The sequence below is a fragment of the Clytia hemisphaerica genome, unplaced genomic scaffold (assembly GCF_902728285.1).
Source record: "Clytia hemisphaerica strain Z4C2 unplaced genomic scaffold, Clytia hemisphaerica genome assembly, whole genome shotgun sequence".
In the NCBI taxonomy this organism is placed as follows: domain Eukaryota; kingdom Metazoa; phylum Cnidaria; class Hydrozoa; order Leptothecata; family Clytiidae; genus Clytia; species Clytia hemisphaerica.
In genome coordinates, this window is record NW_027103286.1 from 2,374,120 (window position 1) to 2,391,609 (window position 17,490).

General features: G+C 36.6%; 1 protein-coding gene across 1 annotated transcript in view; it reads left to right on the top strand.

The window, feature by feature from the left end:
* LOC136806935 (sushi, von Willebrand factor type A, EGF and pentraxin domain-containing protein 1-like) overlaps positions 1–17,361 on the top strand; it is a 33,077-nt gene extending 15,716 nt beyond the window's left edge. Inside the window, exons 15-35 of the mRNA XM_067063508.1 lie at positions 381–671; positions 1,175–1,406; positions 1,835–2,183; positions 2,549–2,829; positions 3,522–3,767; positions 4,092–4,396; positions 4,874–5,015; positions 6,719–6,865; positions 7,533–7,697; positions 8,219–8,335; positions 8,952–9,068; positions 9,529–9,651; positions 9,959–10,123; positions 11,143–11,331; positions 12,485–12,679; positions 13,584–13,760; positions 14,405–14,581; positions 15,257–15,433; positions 15,731–16,021; positions 16,435–16,614; positions 17,087–17,361. Coding sequence (XP_066919609.1) covers positions 381–671; positions 1,175–1,406; positions 1,835–2,183; positions 2,549–2,829; positions 3,522–3,767; positions 4,092–4,396; positions 4,874–5,015; positions 6,719–6,865; positions 7,533–7,697; positions 8,219–8,335; positions 8,952–9,068; positions 9,529–9,651; positions 9,959–10,123; positions 11,143–11,331; positions 12,485–12,679; positions 13,584–13,760; positions 14,405–14,581; positions 15,257–15,433; positions 15,731–16,021; positions 16,435–16,614; positions 17,087–17,250 — 4,230 coding nt within the window. The 3' untranslated portion in view covers positions 17,251–17,361. The remainder of the gene's footprint in view (positions 1–380; positions 672–1,174; positions 1,407–1,834; positions 2,184–2,548; positions 2,830–3,521; positions 3,768–4,091; positions 4,397–4,873; positions 5,016–6,718; positions 6,866–7,532; positions 7,698–8,218; positions 8,336–8,951; positions 9,069–9,528; positions 9,652–9,958; positions 10,124–11,142; positions 11,332–12,484; positions 12,680–13,583; positions 13,761–14,404; positions 14,582–15,256; positions 15,434–15,730; positions 16,022–16,434; positions 16,615–17,086) is intronic.
* The last annotated feature ends 129 nt before the right edge of the window (positions 17,362–17,490 follow it).

The following is a 17,490-nucleotide window of genomic DNA, read 5'->3' on the forward strand; positions in this document are numbered from 1 at the left end:
TGGTTATATCTCGCCAAAACATTCAAAGCTGCGTTGTCTTTTGCTTTGAAATGAAAGCGAAAGCGACTGGGTTTTAATGTTTATGTTTACGATTGGCAATTGTTTTGCTTTAACCAATCACCCTGCTCAAAAGCTTATTTAAATACTAATCTCAAATCTGGATGAAAAAGATCAAAGCGATCCGCAAAACTGGGAAGATTTTTTACGGGTCCATGGCCTTTTGAGTACATGCAAGCGTGGGGTAGATCGCAGATTAGGTGTTGTATTTTTTTTCTATTCGAGGATGAAAAACTTATCTACTCCCTGATCAACAGTAAGGTTTAGAACTATTAATTAACCATGTTTTTATTAATTTCAATCAAACGTTTTGTCATCTTTAGTTGAACGATTACGAGTGTAAATGTTTGCCGGGTACTGGTGGACGACATTGTGATCAGGTCGTGAAACGTTGTACATCATCCACTTGTGGAACACATGCCACGTGCGTAGACCTTCCCGAACACAAATACAAATGTGTATGTGATATAGGCTATACAGGAGAGTTTTGTGAAACTAAAATTGATTTTTGTGCAGCCCAACCATGCAAGAATGATGCTTTTTGTAGAAATGTGAACGGAGCAGAGAAATATAGCTGTCAATGTAAACCAGGCTTTAAAGGACCAAATTGTGAGGTAAATTGATTTCCAGTTCACCCACTAAGCCATCAATTTTTATTTAATCAGAGTCTGTATGTGTATGTGTATATCATCTTATTCTTCTTACAGTAACGCTTAAGTAAACTTGAGAGTTATCTCGGGTGTGTTTAAAAAAACGCCCTTATTTTATAATTTGAGAATCATTTGATGTAACTCTGCCAAATTTCAAGAAATGTTTGAAAAATTGAAAATGAAATTTGAAATAATGACAAAAAAATTCAAGCAGTTAAACTGGATAGGAAAATGTACGTCAGAGATAGGATAATAGGGGCAACACCTGGTATACCGTCCAAGCTGGCACAAAACGTTGCTTCAACGTTAATATAACGTTCACAACGTCCATATAACGTTAGATGAACGTTAAATCAACGTTGTATGCCAGCTGGGGTTGAAGACTGAGATTCAAACAGTTTACTGTTTTGTATAAAGGTTTCAAACATTTCATTAGGCATTTGAAATTTTATAATGAACTTTTGTAGACGAAGATCAGTCATTGTGTGAACAATCCATGTAAAAACCAAGGACGTTGTATTGAGCAAAGGAATGGATTTGCGTGCGTATGCGCACATGGTTTCGAAGGATTGACTTGTCAAATACAGACAGATATGTGTAAATATAAGAAATGTCACAATGATGGTGTTTGTGTATCAAAAGTTGGCGAAATTAAATGTTTGTGTGCCCCAGGCTTCTCTGGACCCCAATGTGATACAGGTTTGTTGGAAACAATATTCTTCTATTTCTTCCCGACATATTATCGCATTTTTGATACTTACTGATAGCGCTAGGGTATTCTCATGTGTCCAATGATTTAAAAACTCTCATTATTTTTACATTAGTAGTAAATATACTGTACTCTCGGGTACCTAATAGCCGGGGGGCCGCTAATTAATTTTTCGAAAATTTTCCACCCAGGACATTCTTATTCCAACCCCCTCCCACTTATTGATTTTCGGGAAATTATTTTTGAAAGTTCCCTCTTTTGCCCTAATTCTGCTGTATTAGCGGTCCTTTTCGAAAATTTTCCAACCAGGACATTTTTATTCCAACCCCACCGCTTATTCCAAACCCCCCTGGCTATTAGGTACCCGAGAGTAAGTAGTTTTAGCTATTTTTTGTATTTCTCGTTACTTTTATTTTAGTGGAGAACTCTGATTTCGACTTATCCTTCCAATCACGCGTGTCGACCTCCTTCTCATCGGTGCACGGCCGAAAGGATCTCTATCACGTGACACTTGCTTTTTGGATGCGAACATCAGATGATGAAAACTTCGGGACACCTATCTCTTACGCTGTACGAAGACCAGATGGTACAGTTGATGATAATGCCTTCTTCATGAATGATTACAGCAGTTTTAACTTGGGTATTAACAACGAAACTGAATCACTTCATTTCGATGCCAACGACGGAGAATGGCACCATATTGCTTTGACATGGTCAAGTTCATCTGGTTTATGGAAGACTTTTAAAGACGGAATACACATCGACACGTAATTTTCAAATTTCTCCTTTGTGATTCTTCACTTCACACCCTAATAACATGAAAACTTGTTCTTTAAAGTTTACCATACATTTTTCAAAAATGTTACGCACTAGAAATCTTCGCTTTTACTGATTTCAAAAGTTCTTGTCCTTCGAATTGTGTTTGTTCGTTGTTTCAACGCATAAAGGCCGGTCTTCACTTGCGCGCGCTTCGATCGCACTTTTTCGAGCAATTTTTTTTCCAAGTAAAAAGGATTGAAACAAAAGATGTGATCGGAGCGCGTGCAAGTGGAGACCGGCCTTAAATCCGCATTCGTTTCTAAACCTTCGTTATGCATCACCGACTACTTATATTTCTCTTTCTATCTTTCAGTGCAACTACACCAATCCAGAAAGGGAAGTTCATTCCCAAAGGAGGTATATTCGTTATCGGAGAAGAACAAGATTCGCTTGAAGGAGAATTCACACCTTCGGAATCATTCATTGGTGATCTATCACAATTAAATATTTGGGATCGAGAATTATCAGTGAATGAGATTTATGATTTAGCTACCATGTGTGGACATGAGGAAGGAAACGTGGTTGCTTGGTCTGATTTTAGCTCCCAGAAAATTGGCAATGTCCGAAAAACAACCCCTTCTCTTGCTTGTGATTGTAAGTAGTAAATCATTTTATTTTTTCCCGCGATTTTATTCTTTAAAATTTTAAAGCTTTAATAGACCTTTTTATAAATTACGTCACAACAATCAATTGCCTCGATTTGAAATTATTGCCATGGTGATTAACTCCTAGCGGATTTTATTAAAACTACTTTATATTCATTAAAAAATTGTTTGAATTATCAAAATTAAACTTTGAAAACATTATAATCAGGGATCGAATTAGCGTATATCGCATTTCGCAATTCGCGATGCGTTTTTGGATTACTTACAAGCTAAAAATTGAAAATCGATCCATTTTAGGATGCAAAATCATGCTTATCAAAAAATTGCGATGCACTTTCTATCCCTTATTTCGATGCCTGTAATCTAAATGTCGGAAAAGATAATAGCTTCTTGCTTTAGCCAAACAAATCCACTCCATATACAGTTTAGAAAAACAGTTTGGCTTTGTTGATTTTGAACATTAAAGGTACGCAACCATAATCAGGTCTTTGCATAGTCGACTTTACCCAGCTGGCACACAACGTTGTTTCAACGTTTATTTAACGTTCACAACGTCCATATAACGTTAAATGAACGTTGAATAAACGTTGTGTGCCAGCTGGGTAACTGTTGTTTTGGCACTGTACAATGTTGTTTTCATACTTTCAATATCAATCAATTCCGCATTCTATTTTTTGACAGTTCATCATCATTTGAGAGATTTCCAACACTTAGAAGATTCGACTTTACCGACATCTCTCCAAAGCCATGGCAACACAATGTTACGTGTATCTTTACCAGCTCAATGTGCACAAGAGTGTATTCAACGCAAAGAATGGTGTCGTACTTTCACTTACGCCCCAACTCAGTGTAACCTCTATAAAGGTTCAATTCTTATCGCCAAAATAGATCCAGTCACTAAAGATGGCACTCATCTTTATTCTTTGAGTAAGTACATTTGTGTTTTTTAAAAAGAATTTTTTTTCGAATGTTTTGAACGCAGGTTATCGGGTTCAAAACACTTTCCCAAAAATTATGTAAGCCAAGAAACGGTATATAAAAAATCCTGTTTTTTTGTGAGGTACTTGCTAAGGAATGCTAGGCTTTGATAAAATTCCACACAATGGCTTTGACCATAACAATAACGATGACCATTCTTCAATGAATATTAAATATGACTCTTTTCGGATCAATACTTATGGAATTTTTCTTCTAAGGGTTAATTAAAAGTAATATAGAAACTTATAATTACACCAATTCATTCCCTAAAAGGTTGTACCAAACCAGTTGGCATGTCTAACGGACAAATCAAGGATAGTCAATTGACCGCCAGCTCATTTAATCTTGGAGCAAAACCACACCTGGCTCGTTTAAATCGAGGAGCAATCGCTGGTGAGATGTTTAGTCACTGGCAACCATCACCAAGTGATAGAAACCCACATATCAGAGTGAATTTTAATGAAGAGCACACTATCACTGGAATTGCAACTCAAGGACATTACCTGCCTGATAAAAAAGAATTCGCAACCTCCTACATTGTGTATTACTACCAGGGTGGCCAATGGCGCCGATTAAAGGTATTGCCTTTATTATGTGTAACTTCCTGCTTCCTGGTTTTTATTGATTCTTATGATTTTAGGGGTCTTTGCTCAGCCCGATGAAAGGTGGTCTCCCCCCCCCAGACACGAGAATAATCAAGATTTCTCTTAAATATTTCAGTTGCCGGGAAAAAAAATTAATATATTATCGATAAACTGAGTTTGCTAGGAAATGGCCGGCCCTAAAGTCAACTTTTCTTCAATAAATTTTTCATCCGCCTAGTGCTGGAGAGCCCAAAGCCTATAATCCGATGTTTTAATTTTTAACATCAAACATGAACAACGTTTTTTTTACTGTTGCATGTACTAAAACTAAAACAAATCAGAAAATTATTGGGAGCAAAAACGTTTTAAAATTTCGAATGCTATTTTAGAGTTTTAAATTAGCTCTTTATATCAAAGAAATTTCTCTCATGATTTCTGATCCAACAATCTAAATATTAACCCTTGTTGTAGGAATATCAAGCGAATACAGACTCAACGACAGTTGTTCGTAATGAGCTCTCTTTTGTGGCCAGTGCTGTCATGTTGTTCCCAAGACGTGATCATCGTTCAACTGCTGTTGCTTTCAGATTTGAATTGTATGGTTGTCCTAATAGTACGTTATATTTTCCTTGTTTTTTTGGACCTACCTCCGGGTACCCCGGTGGAGGTCCTATGAATTAACCGTTGTCTGTTCGTCCGTCCGTTCGTCTGTTACCAGCTTTTCTCGAGATTGGCTCATTAGTTTTTTCTGATTTTTGGCACAAAGATGCAAAATGGCAATGGCCAAAATGTGACGAGCCCGATTTTCGAAAATATGCCGGAAAAACGGTTTTTTTGGCATTTTCTCGAGATTTTATCATCAGTTTTTTTTGATTTTTTGCTCAAAGATGCGTATTAACAATGCCCAAAACATGGCCGAGTCCGATTTTTGAGAAATCACCGTTTTTCTAGATTTTCATTGGACTTTTTCCTTATAATTGGTTGTTTTTTCATTCAAAAACATTATTGATACATAATAGCAATGCCCACCATCAAGCATGTTTCAATTTTCAATAAAATCGATTTTCGAAGCCGGAACTATTTAAAAATCGCCGGAACAACCTATTTTCGCCGGAAAGACAGTATTTCTTGAATTTCTCGAGCTGTACTTTATATTTTTTTATGAAATTTTGCACACTGATGCAAAATGACAATACCTAAAATGTGATGGAGCCCGATTTTCAAAAAGAAAAATTTTTCCGGCGGAAAATGCCAGAAATATGCCGGAAAAACCGGTTTTTTGACATTTTCTCGAATTTTCATCCTTAGTTTTTTCTGATTTTTTGCAGAAAGATGTGTATTCGCATCGCTCAAAACATGGCTGAGTTCGATTTTTGAGAAAATTTTTTTCTCGGTTGAAAATGCCGGAAATCGCCGTGTTTACAGATATTCATTGGATTTTTTCCTTATATTTCTATGTTTTTTTACACAAAAACATTATTGATAACAATGCTCACCATCAAGCATGATTCAATTGTCAATAAAACTGATTTTTGCGACCAGAACTTTCTATTTATTTGTTCCCTACAACCCTTCCCTCTCCTCCCCCATCAACAATCAATGATGAATTTATTGCGTTATGCATTTTCGCTAAACGCTATATTTTCTAAATGATTTTTTTCATTTTTCTCCTCGCATTGCTAGGTAGGTCAATTCAGCATCTAGCTTGTTTTTATTTTAATTTTCTAGATTCCATCCGTAGTATGGGTTAGGATCGTTCTTCCAAAGGCAACCGAATATTTCTCATCAAATCTAATAATATTATGTTACAGTGGGTAGAAACAAAAGTAAAAGAAAACTTTGTTCGAAAGGATGGGCTGTTCCGGAAAATTTCCATACAGGGGGTGGACGAATTTTTAAGTCAGAACAAATTTCTAAGAAATTGTGTGTACCCGCTGGAAACTAGAAAAATTAGCAAAATAACCCTTGAAAAAAAATCTTTTTAAGCCTTAAGTGATGTTGGACGAACTAAAATAAATCTTTTCCCCATGGAAATTTCAGAATAACTTTTTACCCCCTGGAAAATGAAAAAACACTTCGTTAGACTCCCTGGAAATTCTTCTCGGATTACCCCCTGCGTGGTTACAAAATGGAATGGCCCAAAATATCTATTGTAATTAAAATAAGGCTTCTTTTCTGGTAATCCCGAGTTTGTTAACGATAATAATAGCTTGCTGAACGAAAATGTCTGACATTATTTCGTCTAAAATGATTGGTTTACGCCATAACATTTTACTTAATTTTAAGTCCCTAAACATTCCATCTTCTCCAAATTAGGACCACAAGGAACACCAAAGCTGAAGTCGGATAGTGATGATTGTCATTCAAGGCCATGCCAAAATGGCGGTCGTTGTTTCAATTTGTATCGACGATATGTTTGTAAATGTCCATATGGTTTTACTGGTCATCAATGTCAAACCAAAAGTATGTTCAGTATATTTAGTGCAAACTACAGTGTAGTGGCTACAAAATGCTAGTGATTTTTTGTGAGTTCTGTCTCGTCAAAAAGTTTTTGTTATTCACTTTCAAAACGGAAAAATACAATTTTGAGCGCAATCCCTAATATTATGACTATGGTCCACAGCAAATTAGAAACTCTTAGAACAAATGATTATTTGCGAATTCAGAGGCAAACGTCACTAGCATCTTGTGGGTAGTCAGTCCCTAGGATTTTGTAGTCCTCACACTGTAAAGCCATTGTTGTTTTAGCACTCCCGTAACAGAAATTTCTTGAAATAAAAGAAATTTTGTCACCTTTTTCTGGAACTTTCTCCTTAAATTTTAAGCTCTACTTAAGGTCATGTCAGACTCCACAGGTTTTTATGCACGAATGTGATGTTAGGATATTCTTCCTAGTATCAAATCTTGCAATCACGTCGTCTTAATGAATACCGAGTTTATGTATGTGTGTTTTTCTGCGGTGGAGACTGTTAGCTTCTGATTTGACTAGATCCTGATTGACTGAGGACGACTTCAAATCAGCACATTCGGTTTTTCCGGTCAAAACTGTGGGTTATTCCAACGTTTCAATAATTTTACCATCCTCAAAAGTGCAAATACATAAACTAGGTAATATCCATTTTTCTTACAGAGAGTTGTGATATTGGACAACTTGATTTACCAGTGCACGGAGTCACTAGTTCACATTCTGGCGGTAAAGCATCCATTACTTGCAAAAATGGCTACCAAACACAAGGAAGCTCCGTTGCAAATTGTGTCAACTCTAAATGGTCTGTGTCTGCTGTTAAATGTGTTGGTAAGAAACAGCTTTAATTCCTAGTGTTAAAAGCTCTTCCGTCGCAAACAGATTTCTGTTTCAATAAGTATATAAAGGGGCTTTTCCCATCTCAAAGTTCTGTTTAATCACCAAAAATATGTGCTTATTTGCTGTGTAAAATCCATTTTCCGTTCTAGACCAAAACCTTGTTTTGACCACTGATTCTGAACTAATGTAACAGAAAAAATTATTTTTACTCAAAGATCTTTGGTGAATAGAAAACATATTGTATGTTTTTGGAGAATTCTTCAGAGACTGACCCGACCACAAAATACGAGTAACATATAAAAGAAAGCTAGAAATTGTTTTGGTTAATCGAAACACGTTGAAACTTGTACAAATAATTTACACAAGTTGTCAAGTTTAGTTATACTTTTAGCTACACTTTTTCCCAAAAAAGGACTCATTCCTCGCTTTAAGGCGAGCTTATTCTTCTCGACATATATAATAGTATTGTAACAGTCGTCTTTTGATCACTATTTTCAATTTCCGTTGTAAAGATATTGACGAGTGTACATTAAAGAGATGTGAGGGTGGATGTGAAAACAGTGAAGGTTCATACAGATGCCATTGCAAGAAAGGATATACACTGGCTGCTGATAAACGATCATGCAATAGTAAGAACATTTTTCCTCGTCAAAAGTTCATTACTAGTACCGTAGACCTTTTCGGAGTTTTTGATTTTTCTAAAAAAACAATGCATTGTGGGATTGTTTCGAGTGTATTACAATAGAATTCCCTCGAGGAATTCCTAAGAGATTCCTATTGCAATACACTCGAAACAATCCCACAATGCATCGCTTTTTTAGAAAAATCAAAAACTCCGATAAGATCTATTACTTAGTTTTGAAGTTTAAACCATACCCAGGCAACGAATAATAATTCCCTAGAAGATTTTTTCAAACTTACTTACTATCTTTACAAGTTGTATAGTGTCTTTTTATAGTCCGTTCGTCAACTACCTTTAAATGCAAACCTTTTCTCTCAACTATCCAAAACAAAGACTCTCACAATGAGAGTGACGCCCCCCAAACAACCTCAACAACGACTATCCAAAACAATGAAAAGTGTCCTTAAAAATATATATCCTTTAGGGGAGGGGCGTTTATTTGAGGATGCGTTCAAAAGAAGGGGACGTTTATTCGAAGTGATACTGTAACTCACTTCATACGAAGGGTCAGCAACAAAATACCTGCTGCGTCTCTTTTCAGTCACTACCTTTTAAAATTTTAGATGTGAATGAATGTTCTACTGGAGCAGGATGTCAATACGGTTGTAAAGATATTCGAGGATCCTTTGAATGTCTTTGTCCTGCTGGTCATCGTTCGAAAGGAGCTCGCGTTTGTTATGGTGAGTTAGCTTTATTTCTAAAAAAACGAAAATTCTTTTTGGTTACTTTAAAGTCTCGGGCCTGAAATCCTTGACGAGAGTTTAAAGCTTTCTTGATGAACAATATTTCAGCTCTGTGAAGCCCTATGGGTTGAGATATTTCTCGGAGTAAATCAACTAACACGAATTAGTAAGCAATTGTTCTAACGTCAATTCTCAAAAGATAGATACATACACGAGGCCTGGAAAACCTGAGTCACAAAAACTCGAGCTACAACAAAAGTGACGTCATTTATCATTTTGTTACTCGAAAAAGTAAATTATGTTTCTCTAAGTCACTCGAATTTTTTTTATGACGTCACATTTGTCATATCCCGGGTTTTGTAATTCGGTTTTTGTAACTCAGGATTTTTGTAACTCGGGTTTGTCGAGCCTCTCTCCGTATAAGAATAAACTTTATGAAACTTCTTAACACTTATAGACATAAATGAATGTGAGACAGGGAAGCATGGATGTCAACATCACTGCGAAAATACTAAAGGTGCTTACAAATGCTTTTGCCGACCAGGATACACGCTTCATTCAGACCGTAAATCGTGTGTTGGTAAGTGATTTTTTTTGATTTGCAATACTTGTCCTTCTATTTTGTCCACATTAAATCCGGGGAATCTTGGGCAAATAAGCAACCAGGTATCGGGATTTCCCCGTTTTGGGTTTCTTCAATGGGAACAAAAATCATGAAAAGTCAAAAGAAATTTTTCGACATTTCTCTCTAATGGTCACTTTTTTACAAGGCAAAAGTAACCTTTTCGCAAAAATTATAGTTTCTCTAAGGGTCAGTTTCCGGGGATCCAGTTCGCTCATAGCTGAAATCAATAAGCAAATAAAAATCGTTTTTTCTCTTTCTACAGCACTGACATGTCCAGGTCTAAACAACATTGCAAACATACAGAGCATATCTGTCAAAAACAACGTTGCTACGTACACCTGCAAATCTGGATACAGAGTGAATGGTCCCATCAAACGATACTGTTTACCTGGTCTGTTCTGGTCAGGACGACAACCGACTTGCGATCGTAAGTGTTTATCAAGAAATGTCTTTGGTAATCGTATTGACTCTCTCTATACATATCAATTTAACTGTAGCATTATTTCTGGTTAAGATGACGTGTGACTCGCAAATATAGCAGAAAGCGCTTACACGGCCACACCTGGCTCCACGCTCTCTCTTCATTTTAAATTGCTGTTATCTTTGAGTTTATTGTTTTGATTCTATTCATGCCTTCTTCTTTTGTTTTGCATCTGTATGCCTATTGGAAAGTGTTTTTTGGACCTACCTGGAGGTATAAATTAACCTGTGTTCGTCCTCTCGGGATTGAATCATAGGAAAATCATAGGAAAAAAATGCCCAAAAATGAGGACTTTGTTTTTTGGACTTTCTGTTCATTAGTTTTTCCTAATTTTTTGTACTAAGACGTAGAATTACAGTGTGCTAAATATGAAAAAGCCCATTTGGCACCAACTTGCAAACTTTTAAATTATTTAGTTTTTGTTTCTACATTGCCTTCATTAAACTTTTATTATTCGTTTTATAAACAGGTAGGTCCATAAAAGTATCGCTTGTTCTTGTTTATGTTTGTTGGATATGGCCCCGGGGGGGTACTAGGGCAAGATGGGTTACGGGGATGCTCCGCTGGTCAGGGTACCTTTTTTAACCTCCACGAGTCCCAGGTAGGGTCGCAAAAACACCAAAATTGAAAAATCAGTCCCTCGTAGGGTGCCTATTTTCGGAAAATTTGGGGAAAAAGTAGAAAATTTGAGAAAATTTTGGAATTTCAGTCCCATTCAGGGTCACTTTTTTCGCAAATTTCGAGTCCCACGTAGGGTCCATTTTTCGAACCCCAGCGGAGCACCCCCGTCGGTCGACAAGGGTAGTACCCCCCCCCCCCCCGCCGGGGATATGGTGGAGAAAAATGGTTGAACTGATGGTTATAGGTTTTTGTAGAAAGATTTGAATTGTGTATTGATGCTAAGGAGATTTTCTTACCTTCTTTGGAATATGCTTGTGTAACTTTTATCATTTAATCCATTTTAGCTATCCGATGTAACAAGTTGTATCGCCCTGAACATGGAACCATCACATCAAATTTCGGTATGACGTCATATGGTATTACTGTACGTTTCGCATGCAATTCGGGATACCATTTGATGGGATCAAACAGCAGGACATGTCAAAATATTAATAATCAAGCACAATGGAGTGGTCATCAACCGTATTGTATTCGTAAGTTAAAATACTTCCTAATGTGTAATCGTGAATGTGATGTTATGTTTTGTTATTAGCAGGAATTTTAGAGGCTCTGACATAACCACCCCATTTAATATAATCTGAATCGCAGACCTCTATAGATATACTTCCTATATAGAAACTCTTTTCACTAGAAATGAACAGATTACATTTAATAACGACAAAGTTTGTTTCTAGCAATTGAGGATAAAATAAACTTCGGATTGAATTTATAGTATTTGAGATTACCTTATTACACGAATATTACTAGTCATTTTATTAACCCGAATTAATAAATTTCGTGTTAATTAAAACCCCTTTGATTAAAACCAAGAGTCCTTGAAAAAGCAAATAAAATTCGTGTTAATTTTTTGCGTGTTAATTTCAAGGTCGTCGTGTAATAAGGTATTAAGGGTTTGCTTCGTTGTGTATTCTACATTCTTACTGTTTAAGTCCTTTACTTTCAGCCAGGTTATAAAGTAAGCAAATCTACCACGCGGGTTCCTTAGTGCACGACTGTTTTGTATTCTATAGACTCGAGTTATAATCCGTATAACATATTAAGTGGATGTTATATATGATAATACGATAATTGTAACGGGATATCATCAGTTTGTATTCATGATATGCACCACTGCAATGACTTCACAAAATTGTACAACTTTTCCGTTTTTCACCCAATACGCTTACTGACCTTTATATATCCCTGGACCAAGTTACTCAATGCCGGCCAAGCAAAATATTATGATCGGATTTTTTTTAAATTGGTACCCGCGGAGAGAGCGCTAGGTCTAGTTTCGCTTGTTCACTAATGATTTAGCACCGTTTGTCGTTAGGCAAAGTTTCAAACACTACAATGGCTTCTTTGTGGGTACCAACTTTCAAAAAACTTCGATCAAAGATGGCGGATATAGCTTGGTCCAGGGATGTATAAAGATCAGTGAATATGTCACTTTTTCTATTGTTTAAGTGACGTATTGGGTGGAAAATTTTAAAAGTTCTCAGAAGACTCTCAAGTGGTGCATATCATGAATACAGTTTGACTTGAATTTGTCCCTTCCTATTTTATTTATTGCATATTTTTATTTTTTTTTGCTCGAATTAACATGCTAGACTATGTATTCTAGCATTCCATAATAACTTCTTCTAGCCAATGGATGTCCGAAATTCACTGTCATCAACGGACAACGGTTGGGTTTGAATATCCAGAAGGGAGGTACTGCAAGAGTTCAATGCAACTATGGATACAAATTGCTTCATCCGGAGCATTATCAATTCCGGTTATGTCAAAGTAATGGTCATTGGTCCGGTCCTGGTGGAAATTCGGCTAAAGTTGAATGTAAAAGTAAGGTTAAAAAGTTCTTATTATGATTTGATTAAGTTTTTGAAAACGTTCACTGCGTCTAGCATCATCAAAGCCAACGCTTCTTACAAGACAAAAAGAAATAGTTAATAAAGTGTAGTCTCTTTAAACCCTTTAAGTGCCAATGTCGTATATATCAGACATGGGCTATGTAGGAGCGGGAAGCCCGCCTGTAATGCCAAGTTTGAGTTAGAAATCGCCATTTTTGGTCTAACTCGTAGGAATTGGATTGGGCTTCATGTTCAAGCAAAAAAAAAATCAAAAGTGAGTCTTTTTAGCGAGATTTTAAGCTAAAAAGTCAAAAAAATGCAAAAATTTGACAAAAATCCACTTTTTTAAGATTTTAAGAGTGATCCAAGAACCTCCAAATTTGGTCCTGATTTACTTGATTCTGTCCTTCAGCGAATTAGTTTGAAGTTTTACCACTGGGCACCTTTCTATCATTCAGGCAGGTCTTCCTAAATTGGGCGGCGCCGAAGGCGCCTAAAAGAAAGAGGAGACTCTCAGCTATCCAACGGACTATAAACGAGCTTCTAACTCCTTTAAAGTTTGAACTAGTGATTTTCTTAGAAAAAAACGAACTTAGAAAAAAATGACCGTGGCACTTAAAGGGTTAACTCGAACCTTTATAACTCGAATTTCTCCCTAACTCGAACAAGTATTATGGTCCCTTTAATTAACAATGCCTTATAAATCTTACTCCATAACTCAAAATTTCTTTAACTTGACCAAATTTGTTTTCCACGTGTGTGTTCGAGTTATAGAGACTCAACTGTATTAAATTACATTTGCATAACCAAATACAATGCTTTAAATTAAGAAACGTGGTTAGGACATTAATTTTAATTAAATTACCAACATAATTTCTCTTCATAAAATTTTCCAGTCATGCGATGTCCAAGCCTCCCAACCACTGGTGGTGTAAGCATCAAAATGACAGGTGGTCTTAATTACCAAGCCATTGCTACCTATTCATGTCCAGCCAACAAATGTTTGAATGGAAATAAAGTCCGAAGATGTCAAGCTAATGGACAATGGTCGGGAACACAACCTTCTTGCTTGAGTAGGCATCAAGAAATTTGATTTATCTAAAAAACTTTTAAGCCTAATAAGAAATGACACAAAACCAAATGTTTTGAAATATTAAGATAAATTCGAACTTCACTTTCCCAACATATTCAGTTCTTTCCGACTTTTCTTTGTTGTTATATTTGAAATATGTATTACCAACCATAAGAAGATGTAGCCTAGTTAACTAGGTACTTATTCACAAGGTTTAGGCAATATAGCGATTTCGGCGCTTTAAAGATTTTTTATATATACTTACCATCAGATTTATCCTAGTGACTGAATCAAACTAACTTAAATTTCTAGGCTAAAAAGTTGATAGACTCGTTGCAACATTCGTCAAGAATGATTTCAATGACTGGAATTTAACGGAGAAATCCTTCCCAGAAGTGATTCTATTGAATAAAAACATCAAACCAAAAGATCGAAAAAAATTACAGTGAAATGTCCATATCGGTTTAGACGCAACCAATATGGACACTAGCATGTCGTCATGCTCAGAATGATTTCAAGAACTGGAGTTTAACTGAGAAATCCTTCCAATAACTGTTTCTTTTCAATAAAAGTATCTACAGGCAATTCAGCAAAAGTTTATGCTCAAAGAAATTATACTCAACATTCCCTCTTGAAAATTGACAGGTAATTCATGTTGCAAGCCACCTGTTCCTGCAAACTCCAAATCATACGATGATGGGAAATACGGCGTTGGTGAAGAAGTCTATGTCTCCTGCAACAAAGGATATACCTTGTCTGGTACCGAACTGCGACAATGTCAATCTAATCTCAGATGGTCTGGTCAAGACCCCATTTGCACAAGTAAGTTCATATTCAATTCTCGAATATACTTTCCATTTATCAATCAGCGGTAAAGGTTCTTCCGTCTCAGACGGATTACTGTCTCAGCGAAGTATATAAAGAGACTTTTCCGTCTCAAAATCCTACATACCTTATCGGGGAAAACTTCGTCGGGGAAAATTTTCGTCGGGGAAAAATTCGTCACTTGCTGGTAGTTAGTAAAGGCATTGGCCGTGGAAAATTTTCGTCGGGGAAAATATTCGTCACCTCTCCAAAATTTCGTCACTTTTCCCCGACGAAGTTTTCCCCGATAAGGTAATTCACCGAAAGTTCAAAACTAGTGCAATGTAAAATCCATCTTCCGTCTCAGACAACAAATCCTTGCTTTGACCACTGTCAATGCTCTTTGTACTATTATATTTTCAGTTGTTACGTGTTATAAGTCTCATTGGTAACAAGTTCAGTTTTTAAGAACATTTCACCAATGCTGCTCTTACCCGTTTCCATGGGCCCTGGCTGTCAACGAGGAGGCGAGCTGGCATAGCATTTTGGCCTTGCACTTCAAACGACTCGCCGGGTCCCATGGCTCCGAATGTCAATCGGTTTTGTCGATCGGTAAGGATAAATGTGTTTTGTAGGAAGTGAAAAGTTGCATTATATGGTGGTAAAGATAATGATGATGCGCTTCCATTCTAGTTAAGAATTGTGGAGACCCAGGCAATCTACAAAATGGTGTGCGGAAAGGTGATGGTAACACAACTTATGGAAGTACAGTCCGTTATTTCTGTGACCCAAGATACATTTTTAGTGGTTCTCGTGAAAGGAAATGTCAAGCTGATGGAACATGGAGTGGTACACAACCTGCTTGCACCCGTAAGTTCCCATTCGTTATGACGAAGTTTCTCTTTTTGAAGAAAAATTTCTTGAGATTCATGAATTTCTAAAAGATGAAACCTTCATGTGACTAATTTTCTTGGTCGAAGCTTAAAATCTACCCGACTAGATATTTCCCCGACTCTTCAACACGGGTCCAAATATTTCTCCCCATTTTTTTTATTTCCTCCAAAAGATTTCCCCGTTTTTTTCCCAATAATTTTACCAGAATTTTTTACTCCTGGCCAATACTTAATATCTAAATAGAAAATGAATAAACACTTTTCTGTTCTTCAGGTGGTCACCGTGGGGGACATATCCGTCAAAAAGCTGGTCGTTTGACGTGCAATGCTAACGAGAATTGTCATTGGCTTATTCAAGTCACCCAGGGCCAAAAAGTTAACTTCAAATTTGCCAGAATGACATTTTTCGGGAAAGAGGATCGTGCTGACATCTATGACGGTGATAAATCTTGGGAACCTTTCGTGAGCTTTACCAAAGATATGAAACCACGTGAAATGACGTCAAATGGACACTTGCTTCGTATCATCTCTAACGGACACGTTGAAATCGAATTCAAAGAATCACGTAAGCTTGTTTCATTTTAGCTATATTTTACCAATGTTTTACCAGCTGACGCTCTGTCATTCGATGTTTAAGGGTAATCGGATTTTCTTTGGAGTTTATGATTCTTTCTTGTTGACGGTGACTTTATATATTTTCGAATAATGAAGCGTATCCATGATATCTCATATATAGCTCTATCTAGTGTTTTATAAGATATTAGTGAGCGTATCGAATAGTAGAACGTCGAATCAGAGAGCTACAGCTGTATTTTTTGAAGAAATTAGAATGAAGGCTTGTAAGAAAGGAGGAAGCCCTTATGCTGGACGAATTTTAAAAAAGGTTCCATATCTCGAGCTTGAATACTTTCCCTGCGAGATCTTAAAAGACTTGAATATGAGGCTTCCATACTCTACGTATTCATTCATTATTGATAGAATGTGGTGGTATGCTGACTGAACAAAGAGGAGTCATCTCCAGTCCAAATTTCCCTAAGAAATACCCCAACAATTTGAACTGTGTATGGACCATCCATCGTCCGTATGAATTCGTCGAGATGTTGTTTTTGGAGTTCTTACTTCAACAAAACCAAGTTGATAACGTTTATATCTACGAAGGTAACCTTTTTATTCCTTTTCAAGACACTGATCAAAGATCCATAAAGATCATTGTATTGTGTTAGCTCTAGTTTAATCTTTTTATGACTCTCATTTTACTTTTTGTGGTTCGGGAGATACCTAGGCTGATCGTTGATAGAATATGTATGAGCGATAAGCAATAATTCATAGGGATCATACAAATTCATTGTGGAGTGAGGGTCATGTTGACTAAGGTGATTGGTCCCCAAAAACCAGTGATTCCCAGTTCGAATCCTCGTCCCCTTCCAATATTCAGGTCAGTTCATAACAGGCTGATCATTTACCCCGTGAAAAGAAACGAAAATCTGTCTTAAGGTCTTTATTTCTGAACTATCTACAAAAAATATCGACTCTGTCTATGTACATTCTTTAACGCTAAGAATGCTTTAGAGAAACTACTTAAGGCCAAAGTTGGAGCCCAAAAACTTTAATTTGAATCTCTTCATTTAAGGTCCATTTGAAGGTTCCAAGCTTTTGCTAAGCAATGGATGGGGCTTTCGACGACAATATCTGTATGATTATGCCGATCGCTGGATCTGGATGCAATTCAAATCTGATGCCACCATAGCCGAGTCTGGATTCCAAGCTATCTGGAGACGTCATCAACAAAGATAAATCCCCAAGTCTTTTTATTCTTAAAAATATTGTCTAAAGCTTATGTGTCATAGAGCTGGCATAATTTGAAGTTTAATTTTGTTTCTGAAATATAATTCTGTATCTGAATAGTATTTTATGATCCATTCATTCAAATTAATGAGCCAATGGAATAGATGTTCCTCTATTAGTCATTATATTTCCATTTGAGCTTACACCACCATCGATATAAAGATTCCATTTTATAACCTCCTTTATTCG